This window comes from Scyliorhinus torazame, chromosome 18 (genome assembly GCF_047496885.1).
Source record: "Scyliorhinus torazame isolate Kashiwa2021f chromosome 18, sScyTor2.1, whole genome shotgun sequence".
NCBI lineage: Eukaryota > Metazoa > Chordata > Chondrichthyes > Carcharhiniformes > Scyliorhinidae > Scyliorhinus > Scyliorhinus torazame.
The window spans coordinates 22,431,214-22,452,061 of NC_092724.1; the positions used below are offsets into that span (position 1 = coordinate 22,431,214).

General features: G+C 49.2%; 1 protein-coding gene across 2 annotated transcripts in view; it reads right to left on the reverse strand.

Moving 5' to 3' along the window:
* The window catches only part of sugp1 (SURP and G patch domain containing 1), a 43,781-nt gene that overhangs the window by 7,755 nt on the left and 15,178 nt on the right, over nt 1–20,848 (reverse strand). For both annotated transcript variants that reach the window (XM_072482359.1, XM_072482360.1), the window contains exons 4-9: nt 18,727–18,972; nt 14,170–14,293; nt 12,614–12,756; nt 9,566–9,689; nt 1,788–2,110; nt 532–638 (exon numbers count right to left, since the gene is read on the reverse strand). In XM_072482359.1, coding sequence (XP_072338460.1) covers nt 532–638; nt 1,788–2,110; nt 9,566–9,689; nt 12,614–12,756; nt 14,170–14,293; nt 18,727–18,972 — 1,067 coding nt within the window. The remainder of the gene's footprint in view (nt 1–531; nt 639–1,787; nt 2,111–9,565; nt 9,690–12,613; nt 12,757–14,169; nt 14,294–18,726; nt 18,973–20,848) is intronic.

The window sequence follows — 20,848 nt, forward strand, 5'->3', positions numbered from 1 at the left end:
ACATTTAACTAATATCTGTATCCTGTATTTTTTCTTTCATTCACTCACTGTGTTGGCCTCGTGATTCTCCCTCTGAAAATAATACTGTAAACCCTCCTCTCTCCAAGCATTGCAGTTCCCAATCTCAGTGCAGTTTTTTTCTCTTATCTTACATTAAATTGGTAGCTTCTCAAGGACAATTAGGAGATGGACAATAAATGCTGGCCTTGCCAGCAATATCCATGTTCCATGAATGAATTATCAAAAAGGTTTGCGTTTGGCACGAAAGAGGCACATTTTGGAAAGTAGAAGAGGCTTCAGTTCTGCAAAGCGTTAATGAGGAGGGGTGAGCAAAGTGAGAAGAGTCAGCATCCTAGTCAGAGTGTTTAATCAAAGCTGACAATGCTGCAGGTCAGAGCAACAGTCCCTAGAAACAGGACGCATCCAACCCTAGTTGCTGCTGCAACAGAAATGGTGGTGCGCCTGCATCACTGCAGGGCTGTGCTCCCCTTGGCAACACCCTCCCATAAAGATCATCGCAATGGAATTTACCTCCTGCTGTTCCTTCAACTGTTTCTTCTGTGCATCACTGAGCTCGTTGACTCCCACCAATCCGACCGGCTTACCTTTCTGATAGCCAAGTCCCTTCAAATCCTGAGCTGCAATCGCACACATACACACACAACGGGCATTAACTTAGCATGAGAGAATAGTGTAACAATTAGAATAAAACCCCCAGGAGCTCATGTACCCCTTCATACTGGTTTAACATAACTCTGGGCCTCCATCTCCATAGTAGGTAGCCCAGGCTGGAATTTTCCACCGCTCCCCTCTCTCTCCAGAAAAGGAACACAAGGGAAATATTGCTCGAAAGCAGGGCACACCCAGCTTCCACACAGCCACTGATAAAATCACATAATCACACAGCACAGATGGAAGCCATTCAAGCCCTGGACCAGCTCTTGGAAGGATTAATCCCACTCTTCCTTCTCTTTGCCCAGAGCCCTGCAAACTTTTCTTCTTCTGAGTATTTATTACAGTTCTCAAGTGTCTTTGGTTTTCATACGTCTCTGCTATGCAGGAAGTAACAAGCATGAACCCAGGAACTTGCAATCAACAGCTCAGCGTGTGGAGTATTACTGGGACCAGGTCCATCGCCCAGAGTTGCTCAATGTTCAAAGCATTGCGAACTTTGAGCCCTGTTGGGGACCATGACTTCTGATACAAAGGTTAGTGACACGCCATCAGTGTAACCATGCAGTGATATATCACTAATATTGAGTGCAAGAAAACATACTCAGTACAAACCAACTGGGACATGGTAATGGGGGTGTCAGGGTTCAGGAAGACACCAGTTCAGGCTCCAACAACCATAGCTTTAAAAAGGATGAAGTCCCTGCAACTGGAGGAGCACAGCTACCAATCAGCACAGAAGGCCATGTTTCTTTTGTACCCAGGCACCAATGTTGACTGGAGGCATTGTGTCCCCGCTCTAGGAGTCGAAACACCACAACCAATAAGAATTTTTAACAAGAGGAAAAGATCATTTACGAATTAGGAACATAAAAATAGGAGTACCAAGCACATCCTTTTCCTCATAATGACTCCACCATTCACTTTCTCCCCATATCCCTGAACTGCACCACTTCCCTCCAGAAACACATCCACTTTCCCTTTGTACATGCCATTAGGGTCCACCCTCCTTGGCAGCTTCAACTTGGCCATTCCAGGTTGCACCTCAGCCCAGCCTTACCCCTGACTTTGTGCCACAAGACTGACAAGACCACTTTCTTGATCACAGCACTTACTTGTTAAGCCGGGAAGTTGCATCGATAAAGCCAATTCAGGAGGGGGAAGTTCAATCTTGTCATCCTCTGGGCCCCACCGGCTCTTCTTTTTCTTTTTAAACGAGGAATTGGAGGAAGATGAAGATGCTGGCACGGATGCAGGCTCGGAGGGTGAACTACCGGAAACAGGCTCAGGAGAACCTTTCCGCTTCGGTGTGGCGGGAGAGGGCATCGCCATCAAGCTGGCTTGGACGGCTTTCTGTGCGATGGTCTTGACTTTACAGAAGACTTCAACCGTGTCCCTGTAGTATCGATATGCATCGCTGTTCTGGTTGTAGAGAAACCTACAGAGACAAAGAGAGTACCTGGTGCTAGAAAACTGCACGCTTAGATTCACAAAACTTAACAATACAGAAGAAAGAAGGTAATTCAGGCCACTTGTTAATGCGTATTCGCTGAAAGAGCTGTCCACATAGATCCCTGCCCCTTCCCACATCCTTCAAAATTTTTATTTTCTACATATTTCTCTACATCCTTTTACATAGAATAATATTGTACAGAAGCAGCCTCCTCTACCCCCTGTTCCTGTACTGATTCCTAATACTGATTCTACTTTCACCATTGTTGCTGGTGGCACCTCTCATATCCCAATAACCCTTTGCACAGAAGAAAACTAATTCTCCTAAAGTCCCCGCTATTCTTGAGTGACAATATAAATTGTACGCTCTCTGATTTACTGATTCACCAACTGGTGGAAATAGTCTTGACAGTTTTATTGAAACCATTCATACTTTGAGCACTTCTTATCAAGTATGCTCACCTTGTCCGTTCTCCAGTCTCTTGCCGAGACACCCCGACCTGCACAGAATTCCTAAAGTAAGGCTCCCAGACCGGCCAGAACAACAACTTGCGTAGCATTTTTGACACAGTAAAGCAATCTCAAACTCTTTTTGGGTCGGATTACCAAGCAATATTTGACGCCAAGCCACAAAAGGCAATATTAGGACAGGTGACCAAACGTTTGGTCAATGAGGTAGGTTTTAAGGTGTATCTTGAAGGAGGGCAGAGAGGCAGGGAGGTTTAAGGAAGAAATTCCAAAGCTTAGGGCCTAGGCAGCTGAAGACATGGCCACCAATGATGGAGTGGAGTGATTAAAATCAAGAATGCTCAAGAGGCATACTGAAGGGCATCAATTGACAGCAGGACGGGAAGGCCATCCACAGGCATTCCCATCATGGATTTAACAAGAGTGGAGGCAGTAAAGTGGCATGATCCCCACCCACCATCCTCCAGCCACATTAAATCCCCCCCGCCCTATCCCATACCAAATTCACCACGGGAGGGTTGGGGCAGGGGATACAGGGTTGTGGGATTAAACTCTGCATCGGGAGTCAGAAAAAAAGTGATGAATCTCTAGCCTTAGATTTACCTCAATCCTGTTTGCGGGACACCGCCATACACAAATTCACTGAAACATTTCCTACATTAAGCAGAATGGGCCTATATTCTCTGGGCTTTAAAAGAATTAGATCGCATTGATAGAGCTCGACAGGGGAGGGTGCAGGGAAGCTGTTTTCCGCTGGCTGGACAGTCGAGAACTATGGGGTCATGGTATCAAAATAAGAGGTTGGTCATTTAGGACCAAGAGGAGGAAACATTTTCTTCACTCAGCGAATCGTATATCTTTGGAATCCTCTACCCAAGAGGTGCTCTGTGGATAATCTGTCAACGAGTGCATTCAAGACGGAGATTAATGGGTGGCACGGTGGCACAGTGGTTAGCACTGCTGCCTCACGGCGGCGAGGTCCTGGGTTCGATCCTGGCTCCGGGTCACTGTCCATGTGGAGTTTGCAGATTCACCCCGTGTCCGAGTGGGTTTCACCCCCACAACCCAAAAGATGTGCAGGTTGAGGACTTCCGGTGGCGGCCATGACCTGCTAGGTCGCGCGTTCACAGCAGCTCCTGCCGAGGTCGGTATTTCGGGCCGCTATATGGGACGACGGCGGCATTTGGAGGCTGAGACCGGTGTGGGAACGGGCGCGGGAGAGGTTCCCCCTGGTGCCGCATGGAGAGAACTAGGAGTGGGACCGGCAGATGCGCGAACGCGGGGAAAAAGGTAGAGAAGGTCCAGGAAGACAAAATGATGGCCGGAGAAGATCGGGAGGTGAGGGCCCAGTGGGCCAAAGAACAACAAGAATTCCTAAAAAACTGCTTTATGGAGCTTAAAACGGAGATGTTGGCCTCCATGGAGAAGATTGTGGTGGTCCAGAAGGCGCAGGAGAAGGAGATCAAGGAGGTGAGGGGGAAGGTGGCGGAGAATGAGGACGAGATCCTGGGCCTGGCGGTGAAGGTGGAGGCGCACGAGGCGCTACATAAGAGATGGCAAGAGAGGCTAGATGACCTTGAGTACAGGTCTCGGAGCCATAATCTGCGGATCCTGGGCCTTCCCGAAGTGCGGAGGGGGTGGACGTGAACACGTATGTGACCACGATGTTGGGGACGCTGATGGGCGCGGGGGCTTTCCTGCGGCCCTTGGAGCTGGATGGGGCGCACAGGGTCCTCGCCAGAAAGCCGAGGGTGAACGAGCCACCGAGGGCAATGGTGATACGGTTTCATTGTTTGACAGACCGGGAGCGAGTCCTGCGGTGGGCGAAGAAAGAGCGGAGCAGCAAGTGGGAGAACGGCGAGATCCGCATCTACCAGGACTTGGGAGCTGAGTTGGCGAGGAGGCATGCGGGGTTCAACCGGGCTAAGGCGGTCCTCCACAGCAAAGGGGTGAAATTTGGACTCCTTCATCCGGCGAGACTCTGGGTAACATACCAGGACAGGCACCATTACTTTGATACGCCGGATGAGGCGTGGTCATTCATCAGGCACGAGAAGCTGGACCTGAACTAAGGGACTGTTGTATGGGGGTGAAATGTGCGGGTGGGGGTGGCCCGGGGGTAAGATGGCGGGTAAAGCATAAGATTATTCGCTTGTCTGCTCCAGTTTGGTTGGTGGTTGTTGTTTGTTTTGTTTTTCAGGGGTTTGGTTTTAGGGGGCGGGAAACGTCCAGGACGGGTTGTCCGGCGCACGGGAAGGTCCCGGTTGGCGCTTGCCCCTCTAGCCTGCGGGGGAGAGGGGGGGTGGCCCGAAGGAAGCAACAAGTTTAGGGTCGGCATATAGAGGCGGGAGCGGCTGGGGTCAGCATGGGTGAGCTGACTCACGGAAGCATAGTGGGGGGGAAATCAGAGCTAAGCTGAAGGGGGAAGGGGTGCTGCTGTGCTGACTGAAGGGGAGCCAGGTGAGGGGAATGGATGGAGAGTTGGGCTGGGGGGCCACCGAGGGGAGGGCTGGAATCAGGAGGCGGGGGCACGTGGCTGGCCGAAAAAGGGAGATGGTTAGTCGGCAGGATGGGGGGGGGGGCAACCCCCCGACCAGGCTGATCACGTGGAACGTGAGGGGCCAGAATGGGCCAGTTAAGAGGTCCCGCGTGCTCTCGCATTTAAAGGGATTGAAGGCGGACGTGGCCATGTTGCAAGAGACGCACTTAAAGCTCGCGGACCAGACGAGGCTGAGGAAAGGATGGGTGGGACAGGTGTTTCACTCGGGGTTAGACTCAAAGACCAGAGGAGTGGCTATTTAGGTCAGTAAATGAGTGGCATTTGAGGCGGGGAGCATCGTGGCGGACAAGGGGGGGCAGGTACATAATGGTGAGTGGAACGCTGCAGGGGGCCCAGTTGGTGCTAGTGAATGTGTGTGCCCCAAACTGGGACGATGCGGACTTCATGAGGCGCGTGTTGGGTAGGATCCCGTACTTGGAGTAAAATAACCTGATTATGGGAGGGGACTTTAATGCGATCTTGGTTCCGATTTTGGATCGTTCCAAGTCCAGGTCGGGAAAGAGGCCGGCGGCAGCCAGGGCCCTGTGGGAGTTCATGGGCCAGATGGGGGGGGGGGGGGGGGGGGGGGGGTGGACCCGTGGAGGATTGCGCGGCCAAGGGCGAAGGAGTTCTCCTTTTTCTCCCACGTCCATAAAGTCTATTCGTGGATACTTCTTTGTGTTGAGTAGGGCGCTGATCCCAAGGGTGGAGGGGGTCAAATACTTGGCCATTGCGGTCTCGGACCATGCCCCGCACTGGGTGGACCTGCGATTGGGGGCGGAGTGGGGGCAGCGCCCTCTCTGGAGACTGGATGTGGGGCTGCTGGCGGATGAAGTGGTGTGTGGGCGGATAAGGAGGAGGATTGAGAACTATGTGGGAGCGAATGACACAGGGGGGGTAACGGTGGCAGTGGTGTGGGAGGCTTTGAAGACGGTCGTTAGGGGAGACTTAATCTCCATCAGGTCCCACAGAGAGAAGGAGAGGGCGGAGAGGGAGAGGCTGGTGGGAGAGATACTCCGGGTAGACAGGAGATACGCGGAGGCCCCAGAGGGGGGGGGCTGCTGAACGAACGCCGGAAACATCAGGCGGAGTTCAACTTGCTGACCACGGGGAAGGCGGAGGCGCAGTTCAGGAAAGAAAAGGGGCAGTCTACGAGTATGGGGAGAAGGCGAGTAGGATGCTGGCGCACCAGCTGCACAAGAGGGAGGCGGCTAGAGAGATTGGGGGAGTGCAAGTTAAGGAGGGCAACATGGTGCTGAGCCCAGAGAGGGTCAATGAAGTCTTCAGGGAGTTCTATGTGAACTTATATGAATCGGAACCCCCTGGGGAGGGGGAAGGGATGAGGCAGTTTATGGACCGGTTGAGGTTCCCAAGGGTGGAAGTGGAGCGGGTGGAGGGATTGGGGGCTCCAATTGAGTTGGAGGAGGTAGTCAGGGGGCTGGCAGGCATGCAGACGGGCAAGGCCCTGGGCCCGGACGGCTTCCCCGTAGAATTTTATAAGAAGTTCTCAGAGCTACTGAGCCCGCTCCTGCTGAGAACCTTCAATGAGGCAAAGGAGAAAGGGATCCTCCCTCCGACAATGTCGCTGGCGTTGATTTCGCTTATCTTGAAGAAGGATCCGCTTCAGTGTGGGTCCTACAGGCCGATATCGCTCCTGAATGTAGACGTCAAACTGTTGGCAAAAATTCTGGCCACCAGAATAGAGGACTGTGTCCCGGGAGTGATTGGGGAGGACCAGGTGGATTTTGTTAAGGGCAGGCAGCTGAACACGAATGTGAGGAGGATCCTGAATATTATCATGATGCCCTTGGAGGGGGGGGGATGCAGAAGTGGTGGCTGCAATGGACGTGGAGAAGGCCTTTGTGGGAGGCGCTAGGCAGGTTTGGATTCGGTGAGGGATCCATAGGGTGGGTCAAGCTGCTGTATCAGGCCCCTGTAGCGAGTGTGTCCACGAACCGGCTACGGTCGGAGTATTTCAAGCTGCACCGGGGGACAAGGCAGGGGTGTCCCCTGTCCCCGTTGCTGTTTGCCCTGGCAATTAAGCCGTTGGCCATTGCGCTCAGGACTTCAGGGGATTGGAGGGGACTGGTGCGCGGGGGAGGGGAGGAGCACCGGGTCTCCCTCTACGCGGATGACCTGTTGTTGTACATTTTGGACCCGCTAGAGGGGATGGGGGAGGTCGTGTGGATCCTGAGGGACTTTGGGAGCTTCTCGGGGTATAAATTGAACATGGGGAAGAGTGAGCTGTTCGTGGTCCACGCTAGGGGCCAGGAGGAGAGACTGAGGGAGCTCCCGCTCAAGATAGTGGAGAGGAGCTTTCGGTACTTGGGGATACAAGTGGCCAGGAACTGGGATGCCCTGCACAGGCTCAACTTAACCCGGCTAGTGGAGCAGATGGCGGGAGAGTTTAAAAGGTGGGATATGCTCCCGCTTTCCCTGACGGGATGGGTGCAGACTGTGAAGATGACGGTTCTCCCCAGGTTCCTCATCGTCTTTCAGTGCCTCCCCATTTTCATCCACAAGTCCTTTTTTAAGCGAGTGAATAGGATTGTTACGGGATTTGTGTGGGCGAATAAAACCCCGCGAGTTAAAAGGGCATTCTTGGAGACTCCTGGATTAAAGGTTCTGTGTGGTCGCTGGCTGAAACTTGCGGGCAGTCACAGTTCCTACCCAGTACCAGGAGCGCGCTGTCGAATTCATCCAGCTATTCCCCTGGGATTTGGCGCCTTATCGCTAGCAGATGCCGGGCGTAAACCTGGTTTACTGGGCGAATGTAGTGCCCTTTCAACAGGGCCATCAACTGGCTCTGCCGAACTTCTGCAGCTCTTATTGGGCGGCCAATGTGGCCATGATTAGGAAGTGGATGATGGAGGAGGGGGCGGCATCATGCAAAGGCACCAGCCTGGGGGCACTAGTCACGGCTCCGCTGCCGTTCTCACCGGCGCGATACACCACAAGTCCGGTGGTGATGGCGGCACTGACACAGGCAGGAGGAGGGGGCCTGTGTGTGGACCCCGATACGGAATAACCATAGATTTGCTCCAGGTAGGATGGATGGGGGGTTCCAAGGCTGGTATCGGGCAGGTATGAGGAGGATGGGGGACCCGTTTATAGACGGGACTTCCTCCAGCATGCAGGCGCTGGAGGAGAAGTTCGGCCTGCCCCCGGGAGGACAGGGTGGTGTCTGGCATCTGGGTAGGGGAGGGGAAGGTGTCAGACATTTATCAGGAGCTGCAGGAGGTGGAGGAAGCCTCAGTGGAGGAGTTGAAGGGCAAGTGGGAGGAGGAGCTGGATGAGGGCCTGTGGGCCGACGCCCAGGGCAGGGTGAACTCCTCTTCATCATGTGCCAGGCTCAGTTTAATTCAGTTTAAGGTGGTGCATCGGGCGCATATAACGGCGGCAAGAATGAGTACGTTTTTTGGGGTGGAGGACAGGTGCCCGAGATGTGCAGGGAGTCCGGCGAACCACGTCCATATGTTTTTGGGCATGCCCGCCGCTTAAAGAATTAAGGCAGGGGTTTGCGAGGTTGATGTCTAGAATTTTGGACACTCAGGTGAAGGCGAGTACAATAGTAGCGATATCTGGGGTGTCGGAGGATCCGGGAGTGCAGGAAGCGAAAGAGGCCGAGGTACTGGCCTTTTCCTCCCTGGTAGCCCGGAGACGGATCTTGTTAATGTGGAGGGACTTGAAACCCCCGAGTGTGGAGACCTGGGTTAGTGATATGGCGGGGTTCCTCGGCCTGGAGCGAATAAAGTTCGCCTTGAGAGGGTCCTTGATGGGGTTCTCCCGGCGGTGGCAACCTTCCCTTGACTTTCTAGGGGAGCAGTAAGTGTCAGCAGCAGCAGCATCCTGGGGGGGGGGGGGGGGGGGTCTGTTGATATAATGTAAGTTTTATATGAAGACAACACCCACCTTGTTCTGTTTAATAATTTTTGTTCATTTTTGTTATTATTTGTATTTCTATCTTTGTTATGTAAAAACGTTTGTTGGAAAAGCTTTAATAAAACACTTATTAAAAAAAAAAGATGTGCAGGTTGGTGGATTGGCCACACTAAATTGCCCCTTAATTGGAAAAAACAATTTGGGTACTCTAAATTTAAAAAAAAGATGGAGATCGATACATTTTTGGGAAATAAGTCAATCAAGGGATATGGGGCAGGACAGGAATATGGAATTGTGATAGAAGATTGGCCATGATACTGAATGATGGAGCAGACTGAAAGGGACTAGTGGTCTCCTCCAGCTCTTATCTTTTAAGTCACGTACGCTACAATTCCCAACAGTAGCTACGCTTCAGAAGTACTTAATTGGCTGTGAAGCACGTTGGGATATCCCAAAGGCATGAAAGGCACTATATTAATGCAAACTTCTCTTATAGTTGCTTAAATGACCACAAGCCACACAAACCAGGCAACACGATAAAATAGTGATTACCAAAATGCTGGATTGTCTCGATTGTCCCGAATGGCCATCTCTTCCACATCCGGACCCCCGTCAGCCACAAACTTCGCCAGCTTCTCAATCACACTCCGGATCTCCGGATCCTCTGGGGGTGAAACTTTAAGCAGGCTATCAGTACTTGAGTTCAACTCACACACCCAACAGTCAACAGCCAAACAAGGTCTACAAGATTGGATAGGTAAGAGTAGGATACAGGGAGAGCATCGGTTAAATCACACTCAAGTGGTTTAATGGAGACAGTGTCTCACACAATTGCACTTAGCTCTCAAACCTCCCGGGGTGTTACCTGGTTATTCTGTAGACAGTGTACCAAAAAGTTTACTTCTCTGAAGAGGGAGCTTTAGTCTATATCTAACACTGCTCTATCTGCTCTGGGGAGTGTTTGATGGGGTCAGTGTAGAGGAAACTTTACTCTGTATCTAACCCCGTGCTGTACCTGTCCTGGGAGTGTTTGATGGGGACAGTGTAGAGGGAGCTTTAATCTATATCTAACCCCATGCTGTACCTGTCCTGGGTGTGTTTGATGGGGACAGTGTAGAGGGAGCTTTAATCTATATCTAACCCTGTGCTGCCAATCTACGGCTAGATACTAATTCCTCCCTTCTAATATAAATTATTTCCTTCCAACAGAAACAATGCGACAGGAAACAGTCACTAATAAATCCAATAAGGAATTCAGAAAGTGGAATTTGCTATCCCAAGGAATGGTTGAGGTAAATAATATTGGTGCATTTAACGGAAAAATAGGAAATGCCTTGTGAGAAAAAGGACTAGGATCTGCTGACATGGTGAGACTAAGAGAATGATGAGGAACATAAAAACCAGCATAGATTTCTTTGGCTATAATAACAGGAGAAAATAACAAAAAGGCAAGGAGCAAAAATAAATCGCAACGTCCTCCCATTGATGGAGCATCTGTCCAACGTCCGTTCGATTCACCAACCACAACATCCCACTAATTCTAAACTCTGATTCACTGTCAGAGTCTCATCTTCAATACATAAGACCATAAGATACAGGAGCAGAATTAGGCCACTCGGCCCATCGAGTCTGCTCCGCCATTCAATCAGGGCTGATATGTTTCTCATAACCCCTGATCCCCTTATTAATCAAGAACCTATCTATCTCTGTCTTAAAGACACTCAGCCCTCCATAGCCTTCTGCGGCATAGAGTTCCACAGATTCACCACTCTCTGGCTGAAGAAATTCCTCCTCATCTCTGTTTTAAAGGATCGTCCCTTTAGTCTGAGACTGTGTCCTCTGCTTCTAGTTTTTCCTACAAGTGAAAAGATCCTCTCCAAGTCCACTCTACCCAGGTTAGCCTGAACGCTAATAAGTGGTCAGATTAACTAACCTTATATTTATGCTTTAATACAAATGTAATCAAGTCAAAATGAAGAACTATTAACGTCTTAACCAGTGACACTGATTACCAGTAAATCAATTGGTTTTCTGTTTTTGTGGCAAACTTGATTTGTATTCCCTTAGTTTAGATAGTTGAGAGGGTGATCTAATCGAGGTCTTCAATATAGGGATTTGAGATGATAGATGCAGAGAAATCTGGCGAGGGAATCCAGACCAAAGGGGCAGAATCTTAAAATTAGAGTTCGGTCATTCAAGACTGATGTGAGGAAGCACTTTCTCATACAAAGGGTTGTGGAAATCTGGGACTGTCACCGCTGTGAGTCTGTTGAAATTTGGGACTGAGTAAATAGATTTTTGTTGAGTGGGTGGTATCAAAGTATACGGCTCAAAGGTGGGTAAATGGGGTCAAGATGCATATCAACAATGATCGAATTCAATGAAGGACACGCTCAAAGGGCTGAATGGACTCCTCCTGTTCCAATTTAAAGTGCAATTTCTCTGGCTGTATCTTGGTACCAACAGATCAGAAACTTTAGTGAAGACGCTAAGAAGCAGCAAATTCTTTGAAGGTGGCAAGACAAATTAAGAAAGTTGTTCAAAAAGCATAGATCTTTGCTTTTACAAATAGATGCACAGAGAATTGGGGGACCTTCTGTGTCATGCTAGCCTATGATTCTACAGAACACAAAAGCAAAGAAATTGTGCTAAACCTTTGTAATAGTGGGTTACACCTCAGCTGGAGTATAGTATCCAATCGTGGACACAACACTCCAGGAAGGGTGTCAAGGCCTCGGAGTGGGTGCAGAGATTTCTGAATATGCTTCCAGAGATGATTGATTTTAGTTAAGTCGAGAGACTAGAGAAATTGGGCTTGTTCTCCAGAGGAAGTTGAGAGATTAACCAGAGGTGTGTAAATTATGGTAGGCTTTGGTAAGAGTGAATAGGAGAAACTGTTTTCACTGACAGAAACCAGAGGACATAAACTTATGATTGGCAGAAGGTCTAGAGAACACTTGAGACATTTTTACAATGCGGGTTATGATCTGAACCACATTGCCTGTAAGGGTGCTGGAAGAAGATTCACTAATGTCTAAAATAGAATTGGATGAATGAATCAGGGAATGTTTTTATAGGGCAATGGGGAAAGAGAAGGGAGAGTGGAATTAGTTGGATAGCTTTTTAAAAGAGCTACACATGCATGATAGGCTGAATAGACTCCTCTGGAACAATTCAACGGTTCGAGCACGGATTAACGGCAAAAAGAATCGGCCTAATTTCCCCTGCTCCATAAGGGAAGTTAACATATCTATTGAAGTAACTAAACTTGGCTTCAGTGCACAAATATAGAAGCATACTGTGTGTGGATGTGTGTGTGTGCGTGGGGGGGGGGGGGGGGGATATTCTTCAGACAGTGTGCATACTGCACTGTCAAATATCTAAGACTATCCTTTTTTTTTAAAAAAAACAACCACATTTTTCAATTAAGAAAAAAAGCTACTGGCTCTATTGGCTGGATTTCAATCCATGTGGGAGGGGTGAAAGGTCAATCGAACAACCCACTTTGGAACACTGCCCTCTGAAGTGTGCACAGTTTTGAATCTTTACGCATGAGGTTCAGTCTTAAAGACAGAGATTGTCTCCTTCCGATTCTCCTACCTTTTGGCACTGAAGACGGCGGGGTGGTGGAGGTTGGCACAGGTGACCTGGGCACTGACAGCCCAGACAGTTTCTCTCGTTTGATTTCAGCCACCTTTTTTTTGTAATAAAGAAAAGCTCGGCTGTTGCGATCATACAAAAACCTGCAAAGGTGGAGGAAATTATTTTCAGCATCTTTCTCCTGTGAAGAAACCCCAGCAGGTGGTCTCCGCAGCATTATACAGAACACGACAAGCTTCTTACAGGGTATTTATTCACCCACATCCTCATTTGTTCCACCGCCCTTGGGCCAAACAAATCAGCTCCATCAGTTTGCATTTCCCTGACTGTACTACCATCAGACCGGTCTGGAGAGCTGTCAAGGGACCGGATCTGCGAACGCGGGCACCGACAGGCGCTGCGAACGCGGGCACCGACAGGCGCTGCGAACGCGGGCACCGACAGGCGCTGCGAACGCGGGCACCGACAGGCGCTGCGAACGCGGGCACCGACAGGCGCTGCGAACGCGGGCACCGACAGGCGCTGCGAACGCGGGCACCGACAGGCGCTGCGAACGCGGGCACCGACAGGCGCTGCGAACGCGGGCACCGACAGGCGCTGCGAACGCGGGCACCGACAGGCGCTGCGAACGCGGGCGCCGACAGGCGCTGCGAACGCGGGCGCCGACAGGCGCTGCGAACGCGGGCGCCGACAGGCGCTGCGAACGCGGGCGCCGACAGGCGCTGCGAACGCGGGCGCCGACAGGCGCTGCGAACGCGGGCACCGACAGGCGCTGCGAACGCGGGCACCGACAGGCGCTGCGAACGCGGGCACCGACAGGCGCTGCGAACGCGGGCACCGACAGGCGCTGCGAACGCGGGCACCGACAGGCGCTGCGAACGCGGGCACCGACAGGCGCTGCGAACGCGGGCACCGACAGGCGCTGCGAACGCGGGCACCGACAGGCGCTGCGAACGCGGGCACCGACAGGCGCTGCGAACGCGGGCACCGACAGGCGCTGCGAACGCGGGCACCGACAGGCGCTGCGAACGCGGGCACCGACAGGCGCTGCGAACGCGGGCACCGACAGGCGCTGCGAACGCGGGCACCGACAGGCGCTGCGAACGCGGGCACCGACAGGCGCTGCGAACGCGGGCACCGACAGGCGCTGCGAACGCGGGCACCGACAGGCGCTGCGAACGCGGGCACCGACAGGCGCTGCGAACGCGGGCACCGACAGGCGCTGCGAACGCGGGCACCGACAGGCGCTGCGAACGCGGGCACCGACAGGCGCTGCGAACGCGGGCACCGACAGGCGCTGCGAACGCGGGCACCGACAGGCGCTGCGAACGCGGGCACCGACAGGCGCTGCGAACGCGGGCACCGACAGGCGCTGCGAACGCGGGCACCGACAGGCGCTGCGAACGCGGGCACCGACAGGCGCTGCGAACGCGGGCACCGACAGGCGCTGCGAACGCGGGCACCGACAGGAGCTGTAACACGGGCACCAATGCGATCCTGTTCCTGTTTTATGTAAGCTACATCATTGACTGATGGAAGAGAACGATGATACTCACGAGAAGGCAGGGTTATCCCTGTTGTTCTGAATGGCGAGCTTTTCAACCTCACGGCCCCCATCCGCTACATATTTCGCCAACTTTTCAGCGACGCTCCGGATTTCTGGCTCCTCTGGGGGTGAAACTTTAAGCAGGCTATCAGTACTTGAGTTCAACTCACACACCCAACAGTCAACAGCAAACAAGGTCTACAAGCATGGTTGGGGTAAGAGCAGGATACAGGAAAAGGGCGGGTTAAATCAAGGTTGAAGCTAATATTGAAAACATTTATGACGTAAAACACCCCCTGCTGGCATTGGATTTGTTACTGAGAGAAAACAAAAGTATTCACTCCGTCAACCTACTCAATACACACAAAGGACTGCTCCCCAAGTAACTTCGTGTAAATAAAGTCAAGGTTTGTTGTGTTACAGACGCATTTGTTCGATTTGTGGGCTGTGGTTAGCGGGTCTAAGCCGGGATAGTTGTTGAAGCCTCAAATGTCTCGGGTGGGAAACGGAAATCAGCTCCGGTTTCCTCCCTCAATCACTAATGATGATTAATGTCAGGGAGTGCACGTGCAAACCAAGGACAGGATCACACTCAGCTGTGATATTTCGAAAGGCTCAATACCCGGCTACCAGCACCTATCTATATGTCACATGATGGAGGTACCATATCTGTGGAACTGAATCCCCAGCAAGAATCAGGGATGTCAGGAAAGGGGACATGGAGGCAAAAGAGGAGAAAAATAATGAAACCTTCTTGCTCTTAACTTTTGGGGGATTCTTTGCCAAAACATGGAGACAGTTGTCTCCTTTCAATACAGGGCTGGACCCTTGATATTAGCTCCACTGGCAATCTGCTGGAGAAGTGCACTTTCTTGACAGCCATTGATTAGGGACACCCACTCCAAAAAGATTCTACATCGAATTTCCACTGGCACATATCCCTTTTCAAAATGTTCCTAACTCTCCCTTTGGCACTACATTTATATAGCACATTTCACGACTTCAGAATATCTCAAAACATTTCCAGGACAACTCAAGACTTCGGAGCTGCAGTCACTGTGTAAGGCCCGAATGTGGATACAACAAGCTCCCACAAACAGCAATATGATTAACGATCAGATCATCTGTTTCAGTGATGTGGATTGAAACACAGAAGTTCCAAGACGTAGAGGAGAACTCACCCCCCTCTTCTTTGAATAATCAAATCCTAGCCTGTAGGAAGGATTCTTCATTTTAATCCATTCTTTCTGAAACTATGGAAATTTGCCATTTATGTTCCTTTCCTCCAGAGTGGAAATAGGAGCTTCATTGGTCCTTATTCACGTTGGGCTTAGCATACACCAGTCATAGTCCAGTGGGTAGCTCGGAGTCAGAGGGTGCAGAGAAACCTATCTTTAATAATTAGTTTTAGTTATCTGCAGTTATCAAGGAGTCAAAGTATTAATCAATGTGTTTGGCACTAGTATCACACCATGAGAGCCTCATCTTTTTAGGTATAGTCCTCCTTGACAAGTGAAATGCACCATATTGCCTTAGGCCAAAGGAAAGTGTCGCAAATGCGGCAGAGATTGGATTCTGGGGAATGGTTTGACATTTTTCCTCACAGAAGTGTATTGTGCAAAGTAAAATAGCTTAAAGTCTTGAGCTACAATTCTATGCCTTGTTATGTATTTATATTGATTTCGGAGCAGCAGCACTGAAGCTGCATTGGGCACAGCATAATGATACATGCAGGTGTCACCGATCACGAGTAACTGTGCAGAGTAAAAAAGGAGGCTGGGGGCAGCACGGTGGCACAGAGGTTAGCACTCATGCCTCAAGGCACCGAGGTCTTAGGTTCGATCCCAGCCCTGGGTCACTGTCCGTGTGGAGTTTGCACATTCTCCCCGTGTCTGCGTGGGTTTTGCCCCCACAATCCAAAGATGTGAAGGGTAGGTGGATTGGTCACGCTAAATTGCCTCTTAATTGGAAAAAATGAATTGGGTACTCAAAATTTACATTTAAAAAAAAGAGAGCCTGTACTGCACACACTGCATTAATAGAGCTCCTTTAATTTGTCAGCCTCCGTGCCTCCTAGCATCAATCCTGCAGACATAACAGTCTTAAATATTTAACTTACCCAAGTGCCTTAAAGAGAAACAGACACTTCCCTTCAAAGCATACAACAGACCTACTCATTGCTGTGGTTTTGTAGCTTGTACTTGTGACTTCCATTTCTCATAGTAATGTATACTGCGCTCCCTCAACTTTAAACAATCATCTCCATGCACAGACTTTATATGTACTGTTGTAATTTTATAATTGGTATATTAGTTTAAATTGTGCATCATAGATTTTTTTTTTTTAAGTAACTTGTTCCAGGCATCAGCAGTCACTAGGAAGCCACATAAAGACATCTGAATTCTCCAGAATGCCCAAGGTGTAACAATTAGGCATCCTGGGATGGTATACGTGACAATAAATCTAAATGAGCCGGAAGCATCGATCACGAGGAAGTGACACCACACATCCTCTTATTGTAAATAAACAGACACAAATTACCTTGTGACGCCTCGTTATCTCAGTGGAAAGTTATAAACTTTATAAAATAATCGGGAAAAGTTGCAATGACAAGGATATTCCCGCTAGTGAGCTGACATCTTAGGGAACTAGTCAGCAATTCATGGGAAGTGATATCAGCAAGGTAACCATCTCCCTTAATGTGGAGATGCTGGCATTGGACTGGGGTGAGCACAGTAAGAAGTCTTACAACACCAGGTTAAAGTCCAACAGGTTTGTTTCAAATCACTAGCTTTCGGAGCGCAGCTCCTTCCTCAGGTGAATATCCACTCAGTTGAGGAAGGAGCAGTGCTCCAAAAGCTAGTGATTTGAAACAAACCTAACCTGGTGTTGTAAGACTTCTTACTGTGCTCACCTCCCTCAAGAGAACAGTTGGACCCGAATCACACATCACTTAACCACGTGTCATCTGGACTAATCAGAGATTGGGGATACCACTGCATAGAGGTAGTGGCTAGCAAGGGTTAATAAGCAGCAAGGAGACTAAAAATATAGACTTTGGTCAACAAAACAATAAGAGACAGCACCACAATCGGCCAGAGGCTTTGAGCCAGTGTTCCACTGCTACTGTTAGGTATTGCATTTTGTACTTATCGCAATTAACTTTATACATTTTGTGAAACTTGTGACAATATGCTCATATGCAGAGTGGTCTGTAGCCAGTCGAAAATGTAGATTTGTTTCAGAAAAGTGCTCCCATCTCATTCTAACAATTGCAATTGATTTAAATCTGACAATTTAGATTAGAGTGGCAATTTAAATTAGACAGAACCCCAGGTCTTATAAAGGTTATGGCTCTCAGCACCCACTCCAGAGACTCAAGCACATAATTAAACTGACACTTCCAGTGTCACGCCAAGGGAGTGCCATGCTTGTGCCTCTCAAGTGGCGTAAAAGATTCAGAGATGAGAAGAGGAGTTCCTCTGATGTCCTGGGCAGTATTTATCACTCAACCAACACCGAAAATCAGATGATCTGGTTATTACTATTTGTGGGAACATTGCATGCACAAATTAGCTGCCATGTTAGCTACATTATAACAGTGACTACACCTAAAACTCATTAGCTGCAAAGCATTTTAGGAGGTTGTGAAAGCCACAACATAAACACAAGTCCTTTGCATTCACCGACTGTAGTTTTTGCATTGACTCAAGGGAATCTTGTCTAATTTTCTACATCATATAATTACCAGTGCAGTAACAGCACCAATGACAAATAATTTAATCACTGATCAGCTACAAAATAAAAGTTTGCCCTTCCTCCCCAGTTCCCTCCTCTAATGTAAGTTTTTCACAGTAACTTCATTGCAGTGTTAATGTAAGCCTACTTGTGACACTAATAAAGATTATTATTACTATAATGGAACTGCAGTACAAAAGTCCCCACTGTCTTTCCCAAGGCGGTTCTTTAATAATAATAATAATCTTTATTGTCACATTAACACAAATGAAGTTACTGTAAAAATACGCTAGTTGTCACACTCCATTCGGGTACACAGAGGGAGAATTCAGAATGTCCAATTCACCTAACGAGCACGTCTTTCGGGACTTATGGGAGAAAATCGGAGCACCCGAAGGAAACCCATGCAGACACAGGGAGAACGTGCAGACTCCACACAGTGACCCAAGCGGGGATTGAACCCGGGACCCTGGAGCTATGAAGCATCAGTGCTAACCACTGTGCTATCGTGTCGCTCAATTACAGCCAATTAAATCCTTTTGAAGCGCAGCTAGCACTGCAATGCTGAAAATGCAGTAACCAATTTGTATTTAATGGGGTACCAATGTGGAAAAAACATAAGCAATGGAAAGGAGACTGGATAGCAATCAGGTAGGACCCCAGCTGATTCTTTTTTCTTCTCCCGCAGAGAGCCAATGGACTGGATTCCGGGCGAGACAGCGCCTTCAAGAAATGGGGTAAAACAAATACCCTCTCAGCAAACTTCACAGCATAGCAGAAACCACTAAACAGGAAGGCACATTAGTGCAGTTTAAGCAACACAAGTTACCTTTCACTTCTGCCCACTGCTCAAGGTCGTCATCCTCCTCCTCATCATCATCATCTGGCGACTGGAAGACGCTAGGGCGGGCTGCGATTGGCATCTGCTTGGCATGGGTGTAGTTCTTCATCGGACATAATGTGCTTCCCAAGGATGCCACTCCCAGGCCAGGTCGCTTCCCAATCAGAATCTGCCTCTTCTGTGCCTGGGTCCCTGAGGGGCTGGTGGAGTTACTGCTATTGCTTGTTGGTACCCCTTCAGGGAAAAAAGAATATTGAGGATTAGGGAGTCAAATATTGCAATCAAAGACAAACTTTCTCAAGTCAAAAGCACAAAACAGGAAGATGCATTGAAGTCCCACCCAAGACTACTTCCAATTCAGTCTGCATTTTGGTAAGAGGGATACCATTTGTTCCCACTCCAAAGAGTGCTGTAATAGGAGAAGATCATAAGACCACAAGACATAGGAGCAGAATTAGGCTATTCGGCCCATCGGGCCTGCTCCATCATTCAATCATGGCTGATATGTTTCTCACCCCCATTCTCCTGCCGTCTCCCCACAACTCCTGATCCCTTGGTTAATCAAGAACCTATCTATCTCTGTCTTAAAGACACCCAGTGATTTGGCCTCCACAGCCTTCTGCAGCAAAGAGTTCCACAGATTCACCACCCTCTGGCTGAAGAAATCCCTCTTCATCTCAGTTTTAAAGGATCGTCCCGTCGGTCTGAGGCTGTGTCCTCGGTCTAGATTTTCCTACTAGTGAAAAAAATCCTCTCCATGTCCACTCTATCCAGGCCTCGCAGCATCCTGTAAGTTTCAATAAGGTTCCTGCCTCATCCTTATAAACTCCAACGAGTACAGACCCAGAGTCCTCAATCGTTCCTCATACGACAAGCTCTTCATTCCAGGGATCATTCTTGTGAACCTCCTCTGGAGCCTTTCCAAGGCCAGCACATCCTTCCTTAGATATGGGGCCCAAAACTGCTCACAATACTCCAAATAGAATCTGACCAGAGCCTTATACAGCCTCAGAAGTACATCCCTGGTCTTGTATTCTAGCCCTCTTGACATGAATGCTAACATTGCATTTGCCTTCAGAACTGCCAACTGAACCTGCTCATTCACCTGAAGAGAATCTTGAACAAGGACTCCCAAGTCCCTTTGTGTTTCTGATTTCCTCAGCATCTTCCCATTTAGAAAATAGTCTTTCCCTCCTTTCCTCCTTCCAAAGTGCATAACATAGGTAGAACAAGGACAGAGGTTCTGCTAAGGAAGTATGAACAGCTAGGAGCTAAATCAAAAAGCAGAATCAAAAAGATAATAATCTCTGGATTACTACCGGAGCCATAATTGGCACAGGGTCAATAAGATTAAGGAGGTGAATGCGTGGCTCAAAGATTGGTGTGGGAGAAATGGGTTTGAATTTGTGGGACATTGGCACCAGTACTAGGAAAGAGGGGTACTGTTCCGATGGGACGGTCTTCATCTGAATCATGCTGGGACCTAAGTTAAAGGAGAAGGTAGACGTGCAGGTTAACAACGAGGACTTTAAACGAGTTAAAGGGGTCAAGGGCTCAGGAGAGGTTAGTAAAGTTTCCAGAACATGTAATAGAACAGAGAGTATAGAAAGTGGTGGAATCTTAGCTTCAGGTAGAGCAAAAAAGGGGACAAATATGAGAAGGGGAGCATTCAGTGCAGGACTGAGAGTGTTGTACCTAAATGCACACCATATACGAAATAAGATAAATGAGGACTGGAAAATGGCTAATGTAAGACTCCTGTTTAAGAAGGGAGGGAGGCAGAAGACGGGACATTAGAGGCCGGTTAGCCTGACTTTGGTCATTGGTAAGATTTTAAAGTCCATTATTAAAGATGAGATTGCGGAGTACTTGGAAGTGCATGATAAAATAGGACTGAGTCAGCATGCCTTCGTCAAAGGGAGATCATGCCTGACAAATCTGTTAGAGTTCTTTGAGGAGATAACAAGGAAGTTAGACAGAGGAGAACCAGTGGACGTGATTTATTTAGATTTCCAGAAGGCCTTTAACAAGGTGCCGTATAGGAGGCTGTTAAATAAGTTAAGAGCCCATGGTGTTAAGGGTAAGATGCTGGCATGGATAGAGGATTGGC